The 25351-nt window shown below is 40.3% G+C and overlaps 1 protein-coding gene across 3 annotated transcripts in view; it reads right to left on the bottom strand.

Moving 5' to 3' along the window:
* Positions 1 to 25351, bottom strand: part of PRKAG2 (protein kinase AMP-activated non-catalytic subunit gamma 2) — a 552351-nt gene that overhangs the window by 252062 nt on the left and 274938 nt on the right. The window contains exon 1 of one of the 3 annotated variants that reach the window (XM_082257524.1): positions 4463 to 4608. The exons of the other annotated variants lie outside the window; for them this stretch is intronic. Within the exon in view, the coding sequence (XP_082113650.1) occupies positions 4463 to 4556 (94 nt within the window). The 5' untranslated portion in view covers positions 4557 to 4608. Of the gene's footprint in view, positions 1 to 4462; positions 4609 to 25351 lie in introns of those variants that run through there. 3 annotated transcript variants of the gene reach the window in all.

Below are 25351 nucleotides of genomic sequence, written 5' to 3'. Positions count from 1 at the left end.
CTCCTGTGACCCGTTTTTAGCAAAGAGTGGGCTGAAGTCCGCTCTCTGCTGACATCACAGAAGTCAGTCCAGGCACCGTGTCATCACACCAATGGAAGTCGGGATCAACACCCAGCTCAGCCTCTCAGCTGGCCGCTCTGCCCCCTCCACAGCCCAGCGCTCCAGTGAGAAATGAGGGGGCAGAACAGAGAACTGCTGACTGACAGTCACCAGCTCTCTGCTCGGGGAACTGTCAGAACCGAGCGATCGGCGGTGTTTGATCGCTCTGTTCTCAGTGCAGAGGCGCCGGGGGACAGATGCATCATCGGACCGATGCTGCATCCACCTAGTTAAGTATGATTGGGGGAAAAAAAAAAGCCATACATCTCTTTTTAAGGCAAGGAAGACCAAATGCGACCTTTTCTTGTTAAACTCACCATTTTCCATTTGAATGCATAATTCAAACAGAAATGGCAGCATTTACTAGAACGCCCATTGGCACGAACCTACATTCAGACATCTGAATAGCAACAGATAGTTTGCTGCGTTCAGAGGTGGCTAAAAGCTGACCACTGTTAGCACCCCTGTTAGTGTTAAATAGTTAGTCCTAACATTCTAGTTAATACATTTGGAGGACAGCTTGTTCTGTTAAAAAAACAACAGACTTACTGGCCAGATCACCAAGCGAAAAAAAAAAAAGGGAAATAAAGCCTAAAAAAGAAAACTAATTCAGCCGCCCGCCAATTCTAAGAATTGCCAAGCTGCAGTATAATAAAAGTTTGCTTTTTGGATTTATTGCAGCTTTAAATTCCGCACAGATAACTATTTTGAACCAAAAGCTGAATTAATTTATTTAGGTTTAATCCACAAACCTCACTGTAAAACTTCAACTTAAATTTCCTGAAAACAACCATTGCCTAACACGTTTGTGCCCAATGAGGAACGTTCACAATCTGAATTTTACAATCAGGTTTTATCTATAGGTGTCATATGTCATCAGTAAGGCCCCGTTTACACAGGCTCGCTGCGGTAAGGCGCACGTTTTCAATACGCATGTTGGAGCTTTGCAGCGCTATGCGTACCTCAACACATTGCAATGCACACTGCAAGATAATGCAGCCTGCACTGAATTTATGTTCATTGAGATGTGATGCAGCCCAATGCATGCAGGCCCAATGCAAGACCTTGTGAATGGGCCCTTAGTCTTGTCAATGGATTAAATAAGTAGACATCTCATATTTCTTCACCTGTCTACAAATCTAAGACAGTACCCAGCATGAATATGGCCAGTAAATTATCTTTCTAAATATCTGCAATCATTATAGAGAAGACGTAGGGGAGTGCTGTTGGCACCAGCCTTACGGATGGGTAAAATCAGGGCTTTTTTTCAGCACGAACGCGGGGGAACGCAGTTCCAGCACCTCCAGCACTGAATGTATGGCAGGGCAAGGGGTGCTCATGTGGTCTGGAGGGTCTACTGATGCTGGCTGCTGGGGGATCTATTGTTGCTGGAGGGGATCTATTTTTGCATGCTGATCTATTGTTGCTGGTGGAGGATCTTTTGTTACTGGGGGTTAATTGTTGCTGGAAGGGATCTACTGTTGCTGGCTGCTGGAGACTCAATTGATGCTTGCTGCTGGGTAATCTGTTGTTGCTGCTGGAGGGTCTATTGTTGCTGGAGGGGGGTCCAATTGTTGCTGGTTGCAGGGGATCTATTTCATTGCTTTTCTTGTTATCATTACCAAATTCCATAAATTACACTACAAAAAGATACTTGGCCCTATATTCTCCCAAAGGGGCTGTACTGAAAGCTGGGTAGGGCGTGGAACCAAGGGTCAGTGCTCAGAGGTGGGTAGGAGGTGGAGACACAAAGTGACTTGGAAAGGGGAGTTCCTGCACCTATTCTCTGAGAAAAAAAGCCCTTGGTAAAATCCTTCCTAGGCAGTAACCTGTGAAGCACACTCAGCCAGAGAGGGCCAGCCGCCAGGGCTCTGTAGGGTCCTACAAACATACAACAATCTTCTCTCATAAAATTTAAATTGGTCAGGCATGTCAGTAGGTCTCTTTATTCAGTTAATGTTTTTCTAATGGTGACACTAAAACCAATACCTATAAAACAGCCCCTGCAAGAAGAATTTAAATTATCACCTTTTATGCGGCCCGTGACAATTTCTGCAGCACTGAAGATAAATCATCAGCTCAAGAATCTTCAGAAATGGACACTTCCAGGAATATCGATCTCCTGGTGCCCCGCTACAATCAGTGGTTCAATCTGCTTGCTCTGTGTCCTGTAGTGATATATGCGTCCGAGGGAAGAACCACTGAATAAATCAGGGGGGAAGAGATGGACACTCCTAATATTGTCAGTTTCTGCAGCTGATATTGGCGTGTAGGCAGCAAGACAGGTTTTTCAGATCTTCTTTGTAGGTGCACCTTTATTTCTGGAACTGTGTCAAAGTCACCTTGAAGTGGGTTTAGGGGTAACGTGCTCAGCTTCTCAGAATCATGTCAAATGCAGCATGCTTGCAGGGGACACATGTATCATATTTGAATTGCTTTGCCTTTCTGCAAATTTGCTTTGATTTCTTTCTTATTTTTGCTTTTGTTTGCACTCACGTTGACGTTTATGTGCTACAACCAATAAATTCCTAGCTAGCACTGCATGATAACCCAATCACATTTTGGACACTGTGTTCCAAACTTTCGCATGATTTACAAGGTGCATCAACAGCCCATAAACACCCACATGGGTCACCTTACACAAGGAATCACGGGTCCACAAATTGTATGCTACCCGGGAATCTTTCATTCAAACCTTGCCCACAGATACCCAACAATCGACAGTACAAAGTTTTCAATATGAAAGAAGAAAATGGTCGCACACCACCATAGAATCCAATGAAGAAAAGTTCTTTATTCACATAACTGGTACAAGTTACAGCAAGGTAGGACAGTAGACGCGTTTCACATGACTGCTATGTGCTTGTTCACGTAGGTAGTCGACAAGCAAATAGCAGTCGTGTGAAACGCGTCTACTGTCCTACCCTGCTGTACCTTGTACCACTTATGTTAATAAAGAACTTTGAAAAATAAAATGTGGTATGACCCAACTACCCACGCAAAGGAAATAAATTATAATATATGTGAATGGTGAATGAAATTAATGAGTGAAAATCGATAAAATCAATATTAATAGTGTAGGAGAATCCTAAATTAGAAGCAGCAATCCAACACGTGATCCATGAAAAGTGAAAAAATAAATAATTAATACTAATTAATCTTAATTAGTATGAATAAAGAAGTTTTCTTTATTGGATTCGGTGGTGGTGTGCGACCGTTTTCTTCTTTCATGCTTCTCCTGGTGGTGAGCCGAGGTTCAGCACCCACCTTGAATCGTGGACTTTGACTAGCCTGAGCGGTGTTATCTCTCTTCAATGTTTTCAATACACCCAATGGTTTCAAACCAGATTGTCAGCAATAACCCTCCAATTGATATCATACCCTCCACTTAAAGTTAAAATAGATTTTAGGCTTTAACAGCTGAGGCCTCCTGTCTTTCCTTCATCTGCTAGTTGTTGGACCGACTGTCATCCGTATTATTTTAATAATGTCCATCCTATATAAATATAACTTCTGTATTATAATAATTAATGTCCATCCTTCGACCCAGCACTAATATCTAGTTCTTAAACTGGGAAACTGTATGCTGTCATTTTTGTATTGTTCCACTGGCCAAATGTTGCAGCAATTTTAACTGTTAAATGCATTCTTGCATCAAAAATACCATTTAAAAAAATAACTGACGTGTGCTAACTCTTCACAGACTGCTAACAATTTACAAATGCTGCAAACAAGAAGCATGGAGGGGAGTCCTCGCAACCTGTACCTACTTTAACCCATGGATCTTGCTTTGGATCCACTATCCTTGACATTGACACTAATGATTGCATACGGAGAAGCATTTGCTAAGCAAACATCGGCTTCACTAATGACAGCCAGGCACATCTCTTCAGAGGTGAACATTTTACATTAAGACAATGGATGGTCCAACGGCCTGCATGGGTTTAAAGACACAAGATATGTAACGACTATTAATACGTCTCTTATTTCAGTAACATGCAGGCTTAGAATATCCAATTATTAAATACGGAAAGATATCTAAAGTTACAACATTTGGTGGAATTGTGCTGTACTATTATGCACATTGCAGCTTTCCCTTGGCAATCTTCAACCAACTCACTATAATTTATATTTCTCAGAATAATTTCTTGATAAACCCAAAAAGAATACAGCGATACTGAGCATTTCCTGAAATGATCAGTTAAACATACTGCATATATAACATATTGTAATTACCAGCCAAACATATAAACTAATACAAAGCAAAGGCGCAGATTATATACGACAGCAAAGCCAGGCTAACTTTAATGAGCACATTTTGCATAGGCAAATCCTCCTTAGAAGAAGCAGGTGTACACTCTACCTATTATTCCATGAGGCTCCGACTGACGGCGCTCTGTCCCTCGACCCTGGTCCTTGCGTTTCTTGGTACCCCTCAAACTGCCAAACCGCTTCATGGCAGGCACAGTGGGCAATGCAACTTCAGCAGAACTTTGTCATATCCAGATTAAACCAAATGTAGATAAACCTGCACAAAAAAGTCAAAAAATGTCCTGCCTATACAGAAGACAAAACCTTCTTTGATTCTGAAAATCCACGTCTTCTTTAAAGAAAAAAAAAACGACTCTGAGTTTAGGGATAACCTAGATTGCTGTGTGCTGTCGTACAGTCAGCCTGCATTGCAAGCCGTGCTGCAGCTTACAAACTGAATTCTTCTCCAGTGGTGTAAACCGCCTACTGATAGCGTACAAGATCTTCTTGCTTGGGGAAGGTCAGTGGTGACTGATAAGGCTCCTTTTATAAAATTCCACATCAGGGAAGTTCTGGCAGGGGATTGTCATGTGCATTTGTGAAAAATGTCCCTTTAAAAAGACTGTAAAAGGAATCCACCCTTGTCCAGACAATTCTTGGCACCAATTGGCCAGAGCACATTCTCATTATAATGTGACATCACGCAGCTATTTTGACTCGTGCTCTGGGCCCTTTGCTGAAGCAGGAAAGCATATGCTGGTTGCAGGTTCATGTCAAGTGCTCTCTGGTGACTAACAAACCCCACATGTCACACAAGCATGACAATTCAAAATAGAAATTACTCTCCTTATGAAACCGAAAGACCTGAGGCTTAGCACTCGCTGGACCAGATTCTCTCAACTTTTAACCCACTAGTTACTGAAGGCATTTCTGATTCTCCTTCAGATAAGTTCGTTCAGGATTTCTGCTGGTATCTGTGTACTCAAGGAGTGTCTCATTCATTAGGAAAATGTAAACAGTAACAGTGCGGAAGCTGGAGAGACTGGATAGTACTATGCAGGCTAATTCTGGTGACAGTGGAGTAAACAGGCAGTTTCATTGTCATTGCTTCCTCTAATGCTGATATTATGTCTGCTAGGGCGACATATTATTTATTTCAGGTACTTATATAGTGCCGTCAATCTACGCCACGCTTTACATTTCATTGTACATTTACATCAGTCCCTGCCCTCAAGGAGCTTACAATCTAAGGTCCCTAATTCACATTCATACATACACATACCAGGGCCAATTTAGACCAGAACCAATTAACCTACCAGCATGTCTTTGGAGTGTGGGAAGAAACCAGAGTACCTGGAGGAAACCCACGCAGGCACAGGGAGAACATGCAAACTCCAGGCAGGTAGTGTCGTGGTTGGGATTCGAACCAGCGACCCTCTTGCTGCTAGGCGAAAGTGCTAACCACTATGTATATATATATATATATATGCACATAAATAATGGTGATTGGTGAGTTTTGTTTATTCTTTAACCACTTGCCGACCGCCGCAAGTACGTATGGGACCGCCGCAAGTACGTATGGGTACGTCACTAGCCTGTGAGGCTCTGGGGAGCGAGCGCGCGCCGCCGGAGGCGCGCTCCCGCGTGGTCACGGACTCCCCCGCGCGTGTGACCGGCGGACCCGATGTCTGCCGGTCACTCGGCGATCGTCGGTGGAGAGGGAGAAAGGCAGGCGGCTAGTGCAAACAAGCCGCCTGTCATTCTCCCCTGTGTAGAAACAATGATCATACGGTTCTACTATGTAGGACCGTTGATCATTGTTCCTACAGCTCAAGCCACAGCCAATCACAGTTAGAATCACGCCCCTAGGGACACACACAGCCCCTCCCTCTCAAATAAAGTTAACCCCTTCACTGCCAGTGTAATTTTACAGTAACAGTGCATATGTATAGCACTGATTATTGTAGAAATGTCACTGGTAACCCCAAAAGTGTCAAAAATGTCAGTAAGGGTCCGATCTGTCCGCTGCAATGTCGCAGTACCGCAAAAAAAATCGCAGATCGCCGCCATTACGCGTTAAAAAAAACAACAAAAATGACAAAAATCTTTCCCTTTGTTAGTAAACGCGATAACTTTTGCGCAAACCAATCAAAATACGCTTTTTGCGATTTTTTTTTACCAAACATATGTAGCATAAAACAAATTTGCCGAAAATGTAAAAAAAATTTTGATTTTTACATTTTTTTTGGGGAATTTCATATAAAAAAATTTGAAAAATATTGTTATTTTTGCAAAATTGACGCTCTTTTTTTGTTTATAGCGCGTGATCAAAAAAAATCGCACAGGTGATCAAATACCACCAAAAGAAAGCTCTATTTGTGGGAAAAAAAGGACATCAAATTTGTTAAGGTACAGCGTCGCACGACCGCGCAATTGTCCGTTAAAGTCACGCAGTGCCGAATCGCAAAATACCCCCTGGTCAGGAAGGGGGTAAAATCTTCCGGGGCTTAAGTGGTTAAAGCAGAATTATTTCACCTTTTGCAAAAAAAAAAAAAAAGCATCCTGAGGAAGACGAGTTTGTGCCTCCTCAAAACGTTGATTAAAACCGTCATTGTGCATTTACCTTTCAAGGCCCGTGAGTGTCACTCTCTTTTTTGGTTTATATGCGCCGCAGTCTCTGCTGTGCACCCGGGCCAATTTTTTATCCCTGATTTGTGTGCGGTGGCAGCCATTGGATATTATATATATATATATATATATATATATATATATATATATATACGCAAAAATAATGGTGATTGGTGAGTTTTGTTTATTCTTTAAAGCAGAATTATTTCACCTTCTGCAAAGAAAAAAAAAATATAGCATTTTTCAAAAATAAAAAATGCATGATTATTTTTTTTTTATTTATTTTTTTTGCATTTGGCACTGCAAAGCATTGCAACTGCAATCAGTGGATTGCATATGCAGTGCTCCGGCTCCTGCAGGCTCAGGTCCGGGCCTTCAGCTATTAAGTTATAGGAACATCAATGCATTTCTGCTCTATAAAGAACTTCAGTCCCTCTCCCTCAGAGCCTGTGGGGTGAAGAACCCTGTGATCCTAATAAAGAGGGGAGAGTTTGCAGGTGGGGGCTAACCATGTTCATGTTACACCCCTAAATATAAGTGTGTGACATGAAACATGGCCAGAAATGCATTTACTTTTCTAATGCCAGATAGAGATTGTCTGATACATTATAAGCTTCTTTATAAGGTCTAGCTCACACTTTTTTAGATTGACAATAATTTACCCAGAAAAACCCTTCAGCCATTGGAAGTGGCTTATTTTATACAGATATTTTGGGTATAGACTCAAACTAAGGCCTATTGGGGGTAAGTTACCAACTTTGTGACAATGGTGACAACCAAAGAACCCTGCATCTTAATTTGCCTTCTGTGCCTCGTAAGAAAACCCTGCCTTGAGAATCCTCTTTAGGATTGCTTCACGATACCCAGATTGACAGGAATTTACCCCCGAAATCCTCCAGCTGTTGAAATTGCCCTAAAGGACCTGGCTGATTATTAAACATATCTTTTAGGAATAGTAACAAAGACATATTATGGGTTACAACCATACAATTTGAACCCTGTGTCCCTATTTGCATTTTAGGCCTAATAAGAACCATGCCATGAGAGCCTTGTTTAGGATTACTTCACACTATCAAGATTGAGAATAATTTACCCCTAAAAACCCTCCAGCTATTGGAAGTGCTCCAATGACCTACCTGGTTTTTTTTTTACTTACACATCTATTAGGAATAGTAACAAATTAAGACCTTTTGGAGGGAAGTAACGAATTTTGTGACAATGATTACATCCATACAATTAGAACTCTGTGTTTCCATTAGCCTTCTAGGCCTGGTAAGAACCATGCCACGGGAATCCTGCTTAGGATTACTATTCCACTACTGTAAGAAAAACTGTTATTCTCAAATGGAAATATTCCAATTCTCAAACTCTTACTGACAGGAAATCCCTTGCAATCTCTGCTTTATATTTGCGCAAAGTGAATTACAATAACAAAGGTTGTCCCAGAATGTTCTATTGATTGTGGTCTGAATGGTTAAACGCAACACAATTGACTTATATTTGGGGCAATAGAACAGAAGGAGGAGACTTTACAAGAAAATATAAAGTTTACAAACTATTTATGATTGCTCCATGTTTGTCAAAATTGCAACCATCTTGCAAATGTTAGATTAAGTCAAATTAACTCATTTAAAGAGATTATAGTCCTAAATAAACTGTATTGATACCTTCTAGGTTTCTTCTCCAACACCTACCCACAGAGGTGGGGGACTTGAGTCACATGACTTGACTTAAGTCAGACTTAAGTCACCAGTTTGAGGACTTGAGACTTGCTTGACTAAAATTAATAAAAGACTCGACTTGACTTTGACTTGGTATTCATGACTTGAGACTTGACTTTGACTTGAGACTTGACTTGAGTTATTAAATATTTGCATTTTCTCAAGATGTGTTAAAGAAAAATGAATGTGCTGTTATGTTTCTGACACCACAGTCACTTAAAACACCTCAGTGTGTTCTGATTTTTAGGACACTGGCTGTTTAACAATGGAAATACTTAACATGTTTTTAATGACTGTGGTGTTGAAACATGACCGAACGAAGGATTCTGAGCTGTTTGGGCATTCTAAGTGTTTCTTTATTATGTCAAGAAAAAAGCACTAAGCAGTTTTGTTAATGTTGGAAAATAAAAAACAAAACCTTTTCTGACCACTGACTTTTAACTGATTTAAAGGTGAAAATTGGGGTAGATCAGTATTTTGACTTGACCAAAATAAATGACTTGACTTGACTTGCTTGACTTCTAGCAGGGACTCGACTTGACTTTCTTGCTTTTCGCCACAGTAACTTGGGACTTGCTTGAGACTTGAAGGTTAAGACTTGAGACTTGCTTGTGACTTGCACATGTGTGACTTGCTCCCAGGTCTGCCTACCCACCTGAATTTCCACCCACATATTGGATAGAAAATATTATTTGATATAAAATTGGAGAGGAAACTTGCCTACGAGCAAAAGAAACTAGGGTACAATATATATATATATATATATATATATATATATATATATATATATATATATATATATATATATATATATACATATATATATATATATATATATATATATATATATATATATATATATATATATATATATATATCCACTGCTTAAAGGGGGAGGGAAGGAAAGTATACTGAGCAAAATTAGAAACCCAACACTTGTTTTTGCCCCCATTTTTCATGAGCTGAACTCAAAGATCTAAGAAAACCGGGATTCCTCCGTGAAGAGAACACCTCTCCAAAGTGCCAGACGCCATCAAATGTGAGCATTTGCCCACTCAAATTGGTTACGACGATGAACTGCAGTCAGGTTGAGACCCCGATGAGGATGACGAGCATGCAGATGAGCTTCCCTGAGACGGTTTCTGACAGTTTGTGCAGAAATTCTTTGGTTATGCAAACCGATTGTTGCACCAGCTGTCCGGGTGGCTGGTCTCAGATGATCTTGGAGGTGAAGATGCTGGATGTGGAGGTCCTGGGCTGGTGTGTTTACATGTGGTCTGCTGTTGTGAGGCCGGTTGGATGTACTGCCAAATTCACTGAAATGCCTTTGGAGACGGATTATGGTAGAGAAATGAACATTTAATTCACGGGAAACAGCTTTGGTGGACATTCCTGCAGTCAGTATGCCAATTGCACGCTCCCTCAAAACTTGTGACATCTGTGGCATTGTTCTGTGTGATAAAACTGCACATTTTAGAGTGGCCTTTTATTGTGGCTAGCCTAAGGCACTCCTGTGCAATAAAAACAAAAAGTGTTGCGTTTATAATTTTGTTCAGTATATGTTAGAGGAACGCTGACTGTAAGAGCCGGTTCACACTACCGCGGATGCGCTGATCGCATGTAATTCCGAGCGAACTGCTCCTAAATTACATGCGATCTCTGTGCGGTGCGAATTTCAGCCATACATTTTGTATGGCTGAATTCGCACTGCATCCGCAGCAAAGACGCACATGAGGCATTTTTTTTGCCGCCTCAGAATCGGATCGCACAGTGGTTCACACTTGTGCGATCCGTTTCTGTGCGAACTGGCAGATCGCACTGCGATATGCGATCGCAACTGGGGGTGTCGTTAACTTTTAATTGACACCCCCTGTGTATCACATATGGCAGTGTGAACTGCCAGATGTGCGGATGCGATGCGGGAACACGCTGCATATTCGCAGCGTTCCCGCATCGCACAAGTGTGAACCGGCACTAAGAGGGATGCACCATCTGCAATGTTGTAAGCTTGTATTACTCATTTTTTAAAACAATATGACAAAAGAAAACAAACACATGTGAGCAGTACATTTATCATAAAGTGTCATGGCTAACAGGCAACCCTAGTTAATGACACCCCTTGGAAGAAGGCGCAGGACAAGGTTTTGTTCTGTCTAACATCTACCATGTGATAGATGACGATTGTCAGCTCTATAATCTCAGCTCTGAGGACGATGCGTCAGTGGATGGAATCTGCAGTCAGATGAGAAATGGTATTTAGGCAATGCTTTATGATAACCTGTGTAATATGACCTGATCAATCACGTACTAAAATATAAATAGCTGTAGGGTTTGTATTCTTTCCCTGACCTACTGAACCATTTGGCTTTGTTGTTGTGTGGCAGAATTTTATGTATGTAAATGAATGTCAGTGACTGGCAGCTGAATGTCTGACCTGTTTTTTTAGTTACACATAAAATAAACTTATTGAATAAGGTGTTGCCAAAGCAATGATAATGTTCTTAAAACTGAATTCCAGAGTGTCCCCACTGAAAGAGCTAAGTGCTCCTTGTGCATAGAGGATAAGGTGACCTTATTGCTCACTCCTGCAGGCTATCTCCTCTTTGTGCCAACGGTACTAGGAAGCCTCTTCCCTTCACTGTTAACTGGTTGCAGGTCTCGGAGGACTCTAAACATTCTGGAGCGTCGAACAGCGGAGCACTGTGCCAGGTGCATGGGGAGCTAAGAATAGGAGAAGTACAGTGGGGAAAATAATTATTTCATCCCCTGCAGATTTTGTAAGTTTGCCCACTTAAAAAGAATTGACGGGTCTATAATTTTTATCATAGGTGTATTTTAAATTATACAGTAGAGACAGAATATCAACCAAATACCCAGAAAAAACACGATACAAATGTTATAAATTGAGTTGCAGTTAAGTGAGAAAAATAAGTATTTGATCCCCAAGCAGAACATGACTTAGTGCTTAGTGGAGAAACCCTTGTTGATACGTACAGAGGTAAAACGTTTCTTGTAGTTGGTTACCAGGTTTGCACACATCTCAGGCATTTTGGTCCACTTTTCTTTACAGATCCTCTCTAAATCCTTATGGTTTCTCGGCTGTCGCTTGACAAATCGAAGTTTCACATAACTGTATACATTTTCTATAGGATTAAGATCACTCCATGACCTTAATGTGCTTCTTCTTGAGCGACTCCTTTGTTGCCTTGGCAGTTGGTTTTGGGTCATTGTCATGCTGGAAGACCCATCCACGACCCATCTTCAGTATTCAGGGAAAAAGGTTCTCATCCAAGATTTTACAATACATGGCCCCGTCCATTGGCCCCTCAATGCGGCAAAGTCACCCTGTATCCTTAGCACAGAAACAGCCCCAAAGCATAATGTTTCCACCTCCATGCTTGACTGTAGGGATGGTGTTCTTAGGGTCATAGTCTGCATTTTTCTGTCTCCAAACACGGCCAGTCTAGTTTAAGCCAAAGAGCCTAATTTTGGTCTCATCTGAATACAGCACTTTCTCCCAATCCTCTGAATCATATAGATGTTCATTGGCACACTTCAGACGGGCCTGTACATGTACCTTCTTGAGGAGGAGACCTTGTGGGAGCTGCAGGATTTCAATCCATGGCAGGGTATTGGACTACCAATGGTTTGTCTGGTGACTGTGGCCTCAACTGTCTTGAGATCATTCACAAGCTCCTTCCGCGTAGTTCTGGGCTAATCCCTCACTTTTCTCAATCTTGCATGGAGCTCCAAACCGAGGGTGATTGATGGTTATTTTGTATTTCTTCCATTTGTGAATAATCGCTCCAACAGTTGTCTCCTTCTCACCAAGCTTCTTGCTGATGTTCTTGTAGCCAATTCCAGCCTTGTGTAGGTCTACAATCTTGTCCCTGACGTCCTTTGACAGCTCTTTAGCCTTACCCATGATGGTGACGTTTAAACGGAAGAAAGAGATTCTGTGGATAGATGTCTTTTATACACATAACGGGTTGTCGTTAGGAGCACCTTCCAAAATTGACAGGACTAATCTGTGTACCACATAAGCACATACTGTAGCCAGTATTATTGTTGGTTGGTAGGGGATCAAATACTTATTTTACTCACTGAACTGCAATGTGTAACATTTGTATCGTGTTTTTTCTGGATTTTTGGTTGATATTCTGTCTCTATCATTCAAAATACACCTATGATAAAAATGATAGATCCTTCATTTCTTTTTAAGTGGGCAAACTTGCAGGGGATCAAATAATTTTTTTTTGCCACTGTATATCACCCTATTCATCACTCGCTATAGGATAAAAAAAAAGTAATACATGTTCCCATCCAAGTCATCACCACCCCTTTAAAAAAAAGTCAAACAATGAAAGAAATATACACGGGTTGGACAACATTATGAAAACTAATTATGAGGACATGTTTTGCGTTGAAAGCAGCAGTGATGTAACATTCTTTTGCTTCCACTGTGTGATGAGACACCTAGCTAACAGATGAGAAGCCACACTTTCACCATTCACTGCGTGTGTTGCTGGTAATATGGAGTCATGTCACAGCTTACTGAGTTTCAAAGAGGGCAAACCATTTGTGTCCACTTAGCTGGTGCCTCTTTGAAATAGCTAATTTATTTGCAGTGTCGGGAGGTACAGTATCAAAGATTAAGGTGGCATATACAGTTTCCGGGAAAACGTCATCTGATAGGCATAAGCGCCGTCGACACGGTCAACTAACTGAAAGAGACAAAAGGATATTGCGCAGGATTGTGACCCAGATTTTTGCATGAAGACTGGTATCAGATTTCATTATTCACCATCCAAAACTTTGTCATTTCCCAGGAGCATTCAGGCTGTCTTGGATGCCAAAGGCGGTCCAACACCATATTAGGTAACTATTTCATTCTTTTGCCATACTAGTTTCCATAATTTTGTCCAACCCTATAGATTGATTTACAGGACAGACATTTATAGAGGACTAGAAAATGCACAAGGCAGAGGGAACTACACAGACAAGGTTGTGAGGTGACGACACCCCTGCACTAGTTGAAAATAATGTTGAGTAAGAATTTATTCTCTCTACGTTACTTAAGCTTAACCAAATGGTGAAGAGCACCCACAATGTGTTATACAGCCATTTTGATTGGTCTTTCTTTAGCTGATCTTTTGGTAACACTTCTCTTCTTGGATCCAAGAACTTTCTTATTTGGGTCCTCCAATTAAAAAGTATTAAGAAACTATTATTTCTTATTGGTTCCTTTAGGTCACAGCAATTATTATACAGCTCTTTATCCTAAAAATTCATTTGAATCTAGCTTTAATATTTAGTATGATAAACTATACAGGGAATACCAGCCAGCCAGGGGCTTAGATTTTTTATTTTGGCATTTAATAAGTACAGCATACCACTACCCAGTGTAAAATCCTTCAGGTACCAATAACCTGGTATTCTTGGAACATTTTCATAGCCCATCTTCACCTCTAATGTATATGTAGTTTTTCAGAAATTAATCCTTTCATGCATGAATTTTGAAAGTCCCAGTGAGGATTTTTTTTCCTCAGTGTTTTTACTACTCTTTTTTAGTGTTGACCCTAAGGCTCCATTCACACTACCGCGACTTGTCAGGCGACTTGTCAGCCTGACAAGTCCCGGTCCGTCATGGTCCATGCAGTGCTACAGGACCCGTTCTAATAGGAGCAACACAAGTCGCTCCGACTTAGAAAAAGGGTCCTGTACTTCTTCGGGGCGACCTCGGAGCGACTTGCATAGACATTCATTATATGAAGTCCGTGCAAGTCGCGCTGAAGTCGCGGTGCACGGGACTTCACAGGTCGCCCCCGAAGTCGTGCAGAAGTTGTGCCGCTGCAGTGTGAATGCGGTCTTACACTGACTTAGATGTTTTTTTATCAATATTTTTTTACACGCACTTTTTACTTACATTTTTCTTCTCTAGCAAGGAGAAAATGATACAATGTATCTTTCTCTCTATTCAGAGGAGAAAACACATACAGGGGCAGACTGTACAGAGACTGATCACTGTGATAGCCAATCAGAGGCTATCACATTGATAAGGTGATTGGGAACCAGGAACTCGGTGAGAGCCCGATTTCCGTACTGTGAGTGCACTGAGCAGTGCACAAAGACATGTCCGCATATATGTGGCCTTATGGAAGAAGACCCACTTCAGTGAGGCTGCATATATGTGTACAGTCGGCAGCAAGGGGTTACAACTGAGGGTTCAGATGAAGTTGGACTTTAATTTAGAACTGAAGACAAAACGTGTTTTTTTTTTCATTTTGAATAAGGGATGGTTATAATTAAATTCCTGTCCCAAAGCCAAAACAGAAAGTAAGAGGAAATCCCCCCAAAGTGAGGGAATCCCTGGTTGTCACCAGAACTAGATTCTCCATTAGAAGATTTCCCCCTCTACTCCTGTTCTGGTGACAACCCATAATTTGGGAGTTTCCTCCACTTTCAGTGAAAATGGCAAACAGGACAAATAGAGAGGGTGAATCTCCCTAACAGGGGCACAGACAGCAATGAAAACCTAATAGGTGTTCCAGTTTTAATTTTAGTTATACTTTAACTACTTGCTGCCCACCCACAGTAGATTTACTGCGGGAGGGCAGCACAGGCAGGCTAGAAAAACTACCTGTATGACGCTGGCTTGCATCTGGGTTTGGGGCACACAGGCCCGTGCCCCCTGCTGACCCATGCTGTGATTGGACACAGCATGAGTTTGGCAGCGGATTTCAGCCAATGATTTTGGCTAAAGTCAGCTGATCAGCTGTGGCCTATAACACACAGAGTTCTGTGTTTACAAAAACACATAACTCCGTGTACTGTGAACAGTGATCTGGCTGTTTTAGGCCAGATACAACCGAATAGTAAGGTAAAAGAAGCACACATTACACATTGTTAGGCACACAGTTAACCCCTTGATTGCCCCTAGATGTTAGCCCCCTCCCAGCCAGTGTCATTAGTACAGTGTCAGCATACAGTATTATCACTGATCACTGTATTAGTGCCACTAGCGATGTCAGTATCAGTTAGTGACCCTCTCAGATAGTGTCTGTTAGCGCCAGATTGCCTGCCACCCTATCACAGTCACAGTATAAGTAAGTGACTGATCACTGCCATTACAGAATAACCTCTACAGCTGCGTAAATTCCTGTATATATATATATATATATATATATATACCAATGTTTGTAGACGCTATAATTTTTGCACACACCAATTAATATACGCTTACGGGGTTTTCAAATACCACCAAAAGAAAGCTCTATTTGTGGAAATAACAAATAATAAAAATGTAATTTGCATACAGTGTTGCATGACTGCGCAATTGCCAGTTAAAGTAGCACAGTGCTGCATAGCAAAAAATGCCCTGGTCATGAAGGTAAAACCTTCCGGAGGTCAAGTGATTAAAGCTTTGTGAAATTAGTCAATAGTAACAAAAACGTCATTTGAAGTGATAAGCCATTTTTAATGTCTTAGCACATTCTCTCAGGATATATCATCATATTTTATTGTTCATTCTTCTCTTCCCAATGAAAGGTAAAATTTATTTTTTATAGATTATCAAACTTTCTACATAATTCAGAAGATACTTTGCATTTGTGGCAAAAGTCATTGGTCACAAGTCAACCCCCCTAATCCACTCAACAGTTGGCAGTTGCTTACCTCCCAACTTTTTGAGATGGGAATGAGGTCACCTAATAGCAAAGTATGTAGGATTAGGACACCCCATGCCACGTCCCCTTAAAGGAGAATTATAAAAAAAAAAATTGTTAAACCCACAAGTGCTTTTTTTGCCACTACTATTTCTTTATACTGGCTTTTGAAATTTCCAAATGCAACAATTTGAGATTTTGGATGAAGGGTTTAACACTTTTTGAAAGATTAATACTGCATTTTATATACAAACTACTGTATATTGATTAGACCAAAGTAAGGGAAAAAAGAGGAAGAAAGAGGGACAGAGGGACTTTGTTCGAAATCAGGGACAGTTGGGAGCTATGCTATTGCTTTGAATGCAACAAACCCTTCTCCTTCTGTTGGACTTAAATTCTGCACCTCGGAAATCACAAGTTTGCTCAATAATTACCTACGAGCAGCTTCAGGCTCCATTCAGCCACCTACACTGGAGCACAGACCAACAGTAAAAAAGCTTATCTTGCCATCTTGCCAGTAATTATCAGGCGTGCTTTGAAACCAAATTTCTTTTAGGACAAAACATAAGTAAACTAAAGTAGCATTTAGCGCCTATGTTTAGTATGGTTTTACTTTAAATCAGCACATAGGAGGGAACCTATTTTCAATGTGAGAAGAATCTCTTGACTTGTGCTGTTGACTTCTCTTTTAGCTAAAATGCGAAGTCCTCTCTCCCCCCCCCCCCCCCCAATCCTCAACACCACCTCAGCTGTAATCTTCTGGTGCTGCAGGGGATCACAGGCACTTGCCAAGAGTGCTGACTATGCCCATTCTTTCCTCCCCCCCTGCTCTATTCATAGAAGCTGCACTATAACTTCCATCAATGAAAGTGGTCTATGAGTGGAGCCTGTGGAAAGAGCAGGCATAGTCAGAACTCTTGACAAGTGATAGATCCACCTAATCATATTACCCCCTACAGCACCAGAAGATTACAGCTGATAGGGTATTTAGGGGGGGGGGTGCAGTTGGAGGTCTTCTCTTCGCAGCCAGAAGCATAGGGGCACCTCACACTGAATGTAAGTACCGACCCTTGTGCTGATTTAAAACAAAATTAACAAAACTTAGATTTTAATTTTTTGCCATTTATATGTATTTGCTTGAAATGTGAGCAAAGCAGACTTCCAAATCTCAAGTTACCAGGCAATACTTCATTGTCATTGTTGTATTTGGGTGGATTTTGCATAGATCATAGTCTGTATCTCCACAATTTTATAATTTTGGAAAAGAGTATAAACAAGTGTTACATACAACTATGAGCATATTCAGAGATATAGGCAGCTGAAATTATAATCTAATCTCAACAGTTCTGTGAAAGCCAAACTTGGTACCATAATTCTTGCCTCTTTGCTTCCTTAGTGGTCAGTGATGGAATTTGAGATAAGGAGAGTCAAACCACAAATTAATCAGATTTTTTCCAAGATAAGTTTATACTGTATACATTTTGTCACAAAGCCAACATGTTTCAGGGGATAGCCCCTTTTAATAGGACTAACTAATGAACAACATAAGATACACTGAGAATCCAAAAATACAAACCTTCGATATATCATAAGGTGACTAATCTAAAAAGTAGATAAAATGAAGTCTCTATTATAGAATCATCTTTAGAAATGGTTGTACTGGTAAATCAAAACAGCATGTGTCACATTAAACTTATTTATTTATTGGATGTGAAGCTTGTGTGCTAATTGTTTGTTTTTAGCCCTGATTAAAGGTGGAATGTTAAGCCCCTGAAATGCGTTGGCTTTGCGACAACATTTATATACTATTACCTTGGAATAAATCTGTGTCTGAACAATTTACATTTCAGTGTGGCACTATCTCAAATCCCTCAGTTACAAACAGGAGATGGAGGGCGTCCATTGGCTGCCAGGCCTTACAATTAAGACATCCTAGTCAACAATTCAGACATCCTAGTCAAATACTCTTTTAACAATAGGATAATTATAATGTTCAAGGGCTATCCTTCCAAATTTTCTTACTGGTCAGTGAGACTGCTCATCACATTAAAGGACCAATAGGGAAACTTTAAAAGCAGGAGTGGGCAGGACCAATGTTGCCTTCAAAGGCAAAGTTGAGATTAGCCCATCATATCAGAAACCTACTGTATATCCTTGAATCTAGTGATTATGTTGAAACATGGGTTTCCCTTATATTTACATATTGTGCTCACTTAAATTTCCTAGGTTTTGACACATTTTCCTAACATATGACTTTGCCACGATTAGCCAGTTATCTCCAAAGCCATGCTGGTAGGTTAATTGGATCCGGCCTAAATTGGTCCTACTATGTGTATCAAAAAAGGATGGAGTAATCAATAAATATGTGATTACCTATAGCGCTTGCTTAAAATGAATTGGTAAACAATCTGATAAATTACATACAAATCCCGTGATGAATTACAAATTGAATAATAAATAATGTATAATAGTGCTGAGGTAAAATTGCAATAAATATGAAATACGGTAAAATAAAACTGTATATATATATCAAAATGTGTAAAAACAGGTAATATAAAAAAATTATCAATCACAAAAAATGTCCTTAAAGTTCATGTGCAAAAATTAATAAATTCATGTGCAATTAAAATATAAGTGCAAGTAAAAAATTAAACACAGTTGTGACTTCTTGACAGAAAATGTCCAAAAATAAAGTGATTAGTGCTTGGTGCTCCGTGATAAATTTAATCACTCTTGCCCTGGTGTCCCTTCTAGTGTTTCACCAGGGCAAGAGTGATTAAATTTATCACGGAGCACCAAGCACTAATCACTTTATTTTTGGACATTTTCTGTCAAGAAGTCACAACTGTGTTTAATTTTTTACTTACACTTATATTTTAATTGCACATGAATTTATTAATTTTTGCACATGAACTTTAAGGACATTTTTGTGATTGATAATTTTCTTATATTACCTGTTTTTACACATTTTGATACATATACAGTTTTATTTTACCGTATTTCATATTTATTGCAATTTTACCTCAGCACTATTATACATTATTTATTATTCAATTTGTAATTCATCGCGGAATTTGTATGTAATTTATTAGATTGTTTACCAATTCATTTTAAGCAAGCGCTATAGATAATCACATATTTATTGATTACTCAATCCATTTTTGAGCACTCGCACTTTACTACAGCAGCTGCGAATCACACTATTTTAATTTAATTTATTTAGGTCCTTACACACTCATTGGTCTCCTCACGTGGCGCGGGAAATATACCTTGTATATTTTATCTTCCATTTGCCTACTATGTGTATGTATGAATATGAGCTAGGGACCTTAGATTGTAATCTTGAGGGTAGGGACTGATGTGAATGTACAATGTATATGTAAAGCGCTTCCTAAATTTACAGCGCTATTTAAGTAGCTGAAATAAATAAATAAATTTCTGACCTAGGCATACTGCTAAATAATGACATTTATTAGCACACCTTGAAGGGCTGTTGGAACTTCAGAAAAACAGTAAGGTACCTATTGTCTCTAATCCAATATTGCTACAAAGGGTTTGAATAGCTAGCCTTTTTTCAGTCATTTTATTTGCTTTTAAAGTAGAACTAGAGGCAAATCCAGGCAAAATATGGCCTAAACATTAGTCTCAACATGCGCTTTAAGCCTCCCAGCTACTCTGCTTGTCTAGAGTCTGGCACATTCGCAAGTGTAAGTGTAGCCTAAGAGGAGCCCAAACCTGGTTACCCAACAGAAAGTGTCCTATACAGGTAGAGATGTGGACACCCGAAGAAAGACCCATGCCACCATTCCTGAAGTATCCTGTGATCACAGCTTTAGATGAGTAAAAAGTACATTTACATTTCTTTTGTAATATCAGTGATTTTTAAGGGATGGGGGGTGGATGGGGGGGACCCAGAGATCATAAATAAAGTAAATATGAACGCTCACCTTGTAAACAACCCATTCAGTTTAAAATAGAAATACAAGGCAAGATGTTTTTGTGTGCATGTATATACATTATCTCACAAAAGTGAGTACACCCCTCACATTTCTGTAAATATTTTATTATATCTTTTCATGTGACAACATTGAAGAAATGACACGTTGCTACAATGTAAAGTAGTGAGTGTACAACTTGTATAACAGTGTAAATTTTCTGTCCCCTCAAAATAACTCAACAAACATCCATTAATGTCTAAATTGCTGACAACAAAAGTGAGTACACACCTAAGTGAAAATGTCCAAATTGGGCCCAAAGTGTCAATATTTTGTGTGGAATCCATTATTTTCCAGCACTGCCTTAACCCTCTTGTGCATGGAACTCACCAGAGCTTCACAGGTTACCATTGGAGTCCTCTTCCATTTCTCCATGATGACATCACTGAGCTGGTGGATATTAGAGACCTTGCACTCCTCCACCTTCCATTTGAGGATGCCCTACAGATGCTCAAAAGGGTTTAGGTCTGGAGACATGCTTGGCCAGTCCATCAATTTTACCCTCAGCTCCTTTAGCAAGGCAGTGGTCATCTTGGAGGTGTTGGAAAAAAAAACATTTGCGCCAATCTATGTAATAAAGAAAAGGAGGGCTGCTGCTGCTTAAAGGTCCCTAAGGATAACAAGTTATATAAATAAATCACAAAATGCAATTTAGCAGCGCAAACTCCTCCAACAATAAATTGATCCCAGTGTTAATATAGTGTTCCCATACAATACATTAAATAAATAGATAAATAAATTCAAACCATTTATAATCCAAATGTTGAAAAAATGGGTGATAAAGTGCTCCAGTGCAATGTGTTAAATATATAAATACATGATAAAAAAACACTAATAGTTAAATTCAAAGTGCATAGAAAAAATAGGATAAAACATATATAAAAAATGTGCAAAATATTGTGCAAAAAGCAAGACCAGAAACAAGTGCAAAGTGCAAAAAAATCAGTCCACAGGTGAACCAAAAGTGTAACGTGAGCTCCTTTAGTGGTCACAGCCAAGTAAATGCGCTCCTCAAAAGTGACAAATGCCAGAAGTAATAGTGGTGGCACCCTCCATGTTCAGTGGAAATGGGAGAAAATGCAAACTCAACAGATGCTGTTGATCCCTGTGACCTTATGGCAACAGGAGATCAAAACATGCTTGTATATTCTCGTGATCTCTGTTTCACTGGTCCATATGATCTTGCAGGGAAAGTGGCTGTATGTAGATCTCCTCTGCTGCCGGGTGAAGGAATATCTCCCTCTACTTCCTGCAAACGTTGCTCTAAGAACTTCCTGTCTGTAGATGACATCACTTCCTGTCTGTATCTTCTAACGTCATCTTGGAGGTGTGTTTGGGGTCATTATCATGTTGGATTACTGCCCTGCAGCCCAGTCTCCAACTGGACGGATCATGATTCAGTATGTCACAGTACATGTTGGCAATTATGGTTCCCTCAATGAACTGTAGCTCCCCAGTGGTGGCAGCACTTACAGTATCCAGCCCCAGACCATGACACTCCCACCAACATGCTTGACTGTAGGCAAGACACACTTGTCTTTGTACTCCTCACCTGGTTGCCGCCACACACGCTTGACACCATCTGAACCAAATACGTTTATCTTGGTCTCATCAGACAACAGGACATGGTTCCAGTAATCCATGTCCTTAGTCTGCTTGTTTCAGCAAACAGTTGCAGGCTTTTTTGTGCATCATCTTTAGAAGAGGCTTCCTCCTGGGATGACAGCCATGCAGGCCAATTGGATGCAGTGTGCGGTGTATGGTCTAAGCACTGACAGGCTGACCCCCCACTCCTTCAACCTCTGCAGCAATGCTGGCAGCACTCATACGTCTATTTCCCAAGGACAACCTCTGGATATGATGCTGAGGATGTACACTAAACTTCTTTGGTCAACTATGGCTGGGCCTGTTCTGAGTGGAATCTGTCCTGTTTAATCGCTGTATGGTTTTTGCCACTGTGCTGCAGCTCAGTTTCAGGGTCTTGGCAATCTTCTTATAGCCTAGGCCAGGCATGTCTAAAGTCTGGCCCGCGGGCCAATTGCGGCCCCCGGGCTGCTTTAATACGGCCCCACAAGTATTTTGAAAAAATACATTGGCATCATTCATGACTTTTTTTGCTGCCATCGTTAATCATCATCGGTGGGTTCATATAGCGCTTATATGTGGTTAACCCTTGTGTGACTGATTAGGGAGCACGCATGCTCTGGATTGAGATGAATACATTGTAAAATCTCAGTTAATGTCACTTGGTCTAAATCAGTTATCAATATATTTGGACACAACATGTATACTTTATGTTCCTGTTCATATTTTTTTAACTTAACATTTGACAGACAACCTTTATTACCAATAATATGTACTTTACAATTTTCCTGACATATATTTCAGCTTCCTGGATTTTTTTTTTCATCTGGCCTTCAGATATGAAAGGCAGAGCGATTTAACACCTGTTTAGATTTGTCATCCAAGTGATGAAATGAAAAGTATGCCGTTTGCAATAAACTTTGCATAAAATAGTTAGTTAATTTGTATTTCATTTTAATGGTCCAAAGAATGTCAGGCAAAATGGTCGGCCCTCACGCATGTTCACATCATTAAATCTGGCCCACTTTGAAAAAGGTTTGGACACCCCTGGCCTATGCCATCTTTATGTGGAGCAACAATTATTTTTTTCAGATCCTCAGAGAGTTCTTTGCCATGAGGTGCCATGTTAAACTTCCAGTGACCAGTATGAGAGAGTGAAAGCGATAACACCAAATTTAACACACCTGCTCCCCATTCACACCTGAGACCTTGTAACACTAACGAGTCACATGACACCGGGGAGGGAAAAATGGCTAATTGGGCCCAATTTGGACATTTTCACTTAGGGGTGTACTCACTTTTGTTACCAGTGGTTTAGACATTAATAGCTGTGTGTTGAGTTATTTTGAGGGGACAGCAAATTTACACTGTTATACTAGCTGTACACTCACTACTTTACATTGTAGCAAGGTCATTTCTTCAGTGTTGTCACATGAAAAGATATCATAAAATATTTACAAAAATGTGAGGGTGTACTCACCTTTGTGAGATACTATATATATATATATATATATATATATACACACACACACACACACTGTATATATGCTGTATATACATTGTATGTATATATATATATATATATATATATATAAATATTGTGACAGGATGAGACGCTGTCATGGTAAAAATAGCAATTTAAAGAACACAGAGTGTGCACATTGGCTCCATGCAGGACTACAGAGTGTAGCTGTGGGGTGGGGAAAACTGCTTGTGAAGCTTTCTCCAGCTTTTGGTATAACTGGATGTGGCTCTGTAGTTGGGAGATGCCACAGTGTCTTGGGTGGGACGGAATCTCCAACCCTGTGTCCGGGTTTTGTGGAGGACCATCAGGGTGAGTGCTCAGGTGCACACAGCCCTTATATTGAGGGTATCGGAAGACCTCAGGGCTCCCAGTTATAGACTGCTCCACCCAAGGGACACAGGTGGCCTCCAGTAGTCACAGAGGCTGCACGTGGCAGCCAAAGCCTGTGTGTCTGTAAGAGACAGTAAATGGCCTGAGGCCAGAAGAGCCGTGTGCGTCAGTGTGGAGCCACCCACACTAGAGGAGCTGTGTGCGTTAGTGTGAAGTCATTCACACTGAAGGAACCTGTAGTCTGTGTGACCAGCACAAAGAGCAGAGGTAGTGCTAAAGTGAGAGAGCAAGATGGGCTAGTATTTTCAGTTGTGTATTTACTAGAGAAGAACTCCTGCGTGGGAGTTTTTTCCCGTTTAATAAATAAGGGGCTACCAGGCCCTTAATATATAGTACCTGACTACAGTGAATCACTGGGGAAACACACCTACCACTGTGCTAATGGTCCCCTATGTTACAATATATATCATTATAAATATATTTTTATATAAGTGATTACATTAAATCTGTTCTCAGCTGTATAAGGGGATTAAAGAGCTGGGGGTGGCGACTGCAGGGGAGAATGTCACCAGGAGGCAGAGAAACAGCAAGACACTGATCTTCCCAGTGAACAGCTGTGCTCCCAAGCAGAATGCAAAAAAGAACATTTTGGAATGACCATGCTGGGATGGATGTGCTTACTTGCCTAGTGTGGTTAGTTTGAAATAAAAAAGCAGTCGGACTGGCAGGATCATCAGGCACACAAAGGAAGCAATGTAAAGAGAACGGGATACTTTTTCGTACAACTACATGGTACAAGAGACACATATCAGAAATATTAAATGTTGGTGTAACATACACTATAAACATTGTTGCTCTATATACTTCCTTAGCAGCTACATTTGCTACAAATATTCTGATATCAGACACCCCAGCACCCACTATGCAAACTATGAGTAATAAAGGGAAAAAAAAAAACTTAGCCCATAGCCAAGGATTAAAAATTGATGGCCTGTTCAACTAGAACCAAAGCATCTCTGGGAACTGCCTGGCTTTGTGGTCTCAGAGTAAAAGAAGCTTTAATGATTTTACACTTAACTTGGTAGCACATACCTTCAGGAGAAAATAACCGTTTTTAATCTATAACAAGCACAATGACCTTTTACTAATGGCCGGATGTTCTCATCAACTACTGTTGTGCTGTTGTGATTGTTTAAAGAAACATTAACAGAAGTAGTTAAAATCATTGATTCAAAAAAAGTGTCTGATGGCACCAAAACAAAGGGCCTCACCCATAGAAATCTTTATAAAAACTGTCTGCTGTGCCAAACTCTCTAGATTCAAGCTGACAATGAAGTCGAAAGTCAAATTTCACAATCGGTAATTGTAGACACTCTACAGCACCAACATTTTTAGAGAAATACATATCCTTGCTCCATCCTCGGTCACAGTTATCATTTCCAATACATAAAATACAGACTGCCCTTTATGTGCAAAGTAAGTGTTTGACAGCTTCTATAGACACCTAAATGGGCAGCTAAAAGGAACATTAAAAATGTCAAATTATTTAAAGGT

This window comes from Pelophylax lessonae (genome assembly GCF_965119305.1).
Source record: "Pelophylax lessonae genome assembly, chromosome: 5".
Lineage (NCBI taxonomy): Eukaryota > Metazoa > Chordata > Amphibia > Anura > Ranidae > Pelophylax > Pelophylax lessonae.
The sequence above is the reverse complement of the archived record's forward strand: the minus strand, read 5'-3'. Positions and strand labels throughout refer to the sequence as shown.